This window comes from Geospiza fortis, unplaced genomic scaffold (genome assembly GCF_000277835.1).
Source record: "Geospiza fortis unplaced genomic scaffold, GeoFor_1.0 scaffold425, whole genome shotgun sequence".
NCBI lineage: Eukaryota > Metazoa > Chordata > Aves > Passeriformes > Thraupidae > Geospiza > Geospiza fortis.
In genome coordinates, this window is record NW_005054387.1 from 1,625,750 (window position 1) to 1,629,669 (window position 3,920).

The 3,920-nt window shown below is 48.6% G+C and overlaps 1 protein-coding gene across 1 annotated transcript in view; it reads left to right on the plus strand.

The window, feature by feature from the left end:
• Positions 1-159: 159 nt before the first annotated feature.
• CCT6A (chaperonin containing TCP1 subunit 6A) overlaps positions 160-3,920 on the plus strand; it is a 9,727-nt gene continuing 5,966 nt past the window's right edge. The window contains exon 1 of the mRNA XM_014308823.1: positions 160-167. Coding sequence (XP_014164298.1) covers positions 160-167 — 8 coding nt within the window. The remainder of the gene's footprint in view (positions 168-3,920) is intronic.

Below are 3,920 nucleotides of genomic sequence, written 5' to 3' on the forward strand. Positions count from 1 at the left end.
CCGGGCCGCGCCGGGCGGGGAGCTGCGGGCGCGGGGGCTCGCTCAGCCCGGCCGGGCAGCTCCGGGCAGCGGCAATCGGGAGCTTCTCCTGGCTGAAATCAGCGAGGAGATCTCCTGATTTCGGGAGAAAAGGGAGGATTTGTGAGCTGGGATCATAGAATGACCAGGTTGGAAGAGATCTTTAAGATCATCGAGTCCAACCCAGCCCCAACACCTCAGCTAAACCCTGACACCCAGTGCCACATCCAGGCTTTGTTAAACACATCCAGAGATAGGGACTCCACCACCTCCCCAGTCACAGAATTCACAGAATTCACAGAATGACCAGGTTGGAAGAAACCTTCAAGATCATCGAGTCCAACTCAGCCCTAACACCCCAACTAAACCCTGGCACCCAGTGCCACATCCAGGCTTTGTTAAACACACCCAGGGATGGGGACTCCACCACCTCCCTGGGCAGCCATTCCAGAACTTTATCACTCTTTCTGTAAAAAACTTTTTCCTAACATCCAAACCAGATTTTCCTTGGCACAGCCTAACACTGTGTCCTCTGGTTCTGTCAGTGCTGCCTGGGGAAAGAAACCAACTCCACCTGAGCACAGCCACCTTTCAGGAATTTAAGTTGCAATATCTCCTCTTGGCTTAAGCTGTTAGTGCATCTCTGAGTGAAGCTACACACACAAATCCCATCCAAATCTGGCAAAAGCTCACCAGAAAAGGGAAAGGTGTGGGAAAAGGCTCTGTGTTGTGTCCCCAAAAGCTGTGGGAAAATTGCCAAAGCTGCCCATGCTGGTGTTTTGGCATCCCACGGAAGAGCCTCCCTCGCTCACAGCCATGGCTTGGAAAATGGGAGAGTGCCAGGCCAGGAGTTGTTTGGTTCAAGGTCAAGAAAAGCTGATTTAGCTGATTTAGTTGCTTTTGTCCACTTGTGCCAGGAGTCCTGTGACTGCTGCCTGTCTGTTCTGCACCGCCGGGTGCTCCAGTCACACTCTGTGCATGACCTCTTCTGCCATCCTGGCAGTGTCACCCCTCAAAATTCCATTTATTCATTAAATCCCATCACCTTTTGTGCCCCTCCTCCCTTTATGTTTTTTCAGGATTTCTCAGTACATGACAGGATCATCTCTCAGGAGCTTCTTGAGTCAGGAAAAGATGGGACCAAGGCCCTGTGCTGCCAAACTGGTGCCAGGGATCAGCAGCCCGGTGCTGTTTGTCAGCTTTATCATGGCAGGACAGGATGTTGTTTAAAGCAGATTTAGAAATCATTTCTGTGAATAAGGTTAAAGGAAAACCCATCTTGATAAAGATGAAAGAAAATGGCTTTTACTGAGAATCTCAGAGGGGTTTTTGCCAAGATAAGCAGTGCCTGGCTTGACTAAGAGAATTGCTGCTGAATATTTCATGAAGGATATTGCCTTTATTTGGTTTAGTTTAATGGACATGTTGGCTTTAATTTAGTTAAATATTTTGATTTTAACCTGGTGTAATCCATTGAATTCATAGGGCAATTTAAGTCTGGTAAGCATTTGCCCTTTATTTTCATTACACATAAAAAACAAATAGAACAATTCTACAGACAAGACTGAAAAAAAAGGAAAAAAAGCTTGTCTTGATGGCTGAAAAATGCTGCAAAATGGGATTTTAATGTGAAGATGCATGTGAGAAATGTTACTATAACACAAAATAACTATCCTGAGGAATGTGAGCCAGCAAGGAAACACAGAAAGCTCTGCCTGGGAGCTGTAGGAGGATGCTCAGGAAAATACAAACACAGCACCCAACTCTTGTACATCACACAGAACCTCTCCATTTGTACAAAAAACAGCAGAAACCACCTGCACGGGAGATGAGGATGTCTTTGAAAACAGCTTTTCCCTTTTCCCCCCTCTGGTCCTAAAAAAAACATCTCAAAACTAAATTTTCTCTTTATTTTTCAGCAGAAATAATTCCTCTCAGAAACCTGAACCTGGCCCACATCACTGCCAGCCCCACAGGTGTTTTAGGATGGGCAATTCCTGCCTTTCCATAGGCATCAGCAAGGAAAACATGAAATTTAACAAGCCTGCTGGGATGGGTTTGACAAGGCTGCCCTCTGCTGAGAACAGCCCTGAGAGGAACAAGTGAAAAAATAACAAACCAGAGAAGCAAGAGCTAGAAAATGTTTGATCTGGGAGTTCCAGAATCCAGGGCAGAGCTGGGGATCCGGGTGTTTTAACTGGACATTGCATATTCGCTATTTGCACAGCAGCCTTGGGTCAGGTTTGGTGGTTTGTTTTGTTATGGTTTCAGCATCCCAGTGAAGTGCAGACAACATTTTAACAGAGTTCCAGAGCCATTATTGAAATGGCACCTGTGATTCCCTGCATTTTGTAATGTTTAATGTTTATTTCTAATGACTGCAACCACGGAGGAGAAAGCCCAGCCACCCCACTGGAGTCAGCGTCAAAATATTTCACAAGACACTGCTCAACAATAGAGTTCCAAACTTGCAGGATGTCCAAACACCACCTAAAACATTAAAAAACCAGAATCCCAATGATATCAGCAGCTGTCCCCTCCAGGGAGACAGACATGTGGCAGTCCTCCTCTTGTGCACAGCGTGGCATTTTGCCCAGAAACCTGAGATCCTCACCCAAAGCAGGTGCCACAGCCTGCAGCCAAACCCAGCCAGGCTGCCCTGACACTTGACACTGACATTTCCCATAAAGCTCCCCCAAAAGTCCTGTGCAGCAAAACTGGACCCAGCAGCAGGCTCGGGCTTTACTCCTGGAGGTGGTGTGGAAATACATCCAGCTCATTGCACTGCTGAAACAATCCAGGGCTGCATCCAGAGCTCCCTGCTGCAAAAAGTGGGATGGAGAAGGAGACATTTCATACAATCCATAGGTTTGGTTGGAAGGGAACTTAAAGAGAATTTTGTTTCAGCCGCCTGCCATGGGCAGGAACACTTTCCACTATCCCAGGCTGCTCCAAGCCTTGTCCAACCTGGCCTTGGACACTTCCAGCTTCTCTGGGCATCTTCACACCTGGTGAGAGAGAGCTGGGGAAGGGTCTCTGCCTTCACTGCACTAAATAATGACAAAATCCTGGCCTCAGGGCCATTGTGCCTGTGGTCAGCAGCCTCTGGAGCAGCTGGGCTGCAAAGTACTGGCAACAGCCTGGGGATTATTGTGGGGCCTCATGCAACACCTGGAATAAGAAGAGGTTGTGTCACACCCCGTGTCACCATGTGCTCCAGTGGGTGTTGGAGGGGACAAGCCCAGACGGAGCAATTTGGGATTCAAAGCTGGTGCAATCAGTGCCCGCAGGGCGTGAGGGACCATGGCGGGAGCTCCTTCTCCAGGGAATCTCCAGGGAATCTCACTCGTCCCTCCATTTCAGAGTCAAAGACACAAATATTTTATTATCTCCAGGAGTGAGCCCTGACAGGCCACGTAGGGAAACGTTTCAGCACCCACCGAGGTTGTCTTGACAATAGTATTTCTGGTTTTATTCTACACAGAAACCTCTGTGTGGACCATCCTCATCCTTAGAAACCCTGGGAGGGATTCAGTCCAGGAAAGCCCCGGGCAGAAGGTGTGCAATGGGGGCTATAGAGGCCCCGGTGCCCCACACATCAGTTTGTGTGTTATGAGAAAATGAGGTTTTATTAACCTCAATCCCGAATTTAACCAAGAACCATAGATTATTAATCCAGTTCATTTAACTATTAATTCTATTCATCTAATGTGAAATCACCGGGTTTAATTATTTATTCTGAGGGTTCTGCTGGGGGTGTCCGTGACACGAGAGAGGCCGGATTGAGCACCGACCATCCCCCCCGTTCGGACAACCCCACACCGACCCCGCGCTCCCCTCACGGCCCGCTCTGAGGGCAGCGCCCCCGCCCCCGCCTCAGCGGCGGGGAGGGGCGGGGCTAG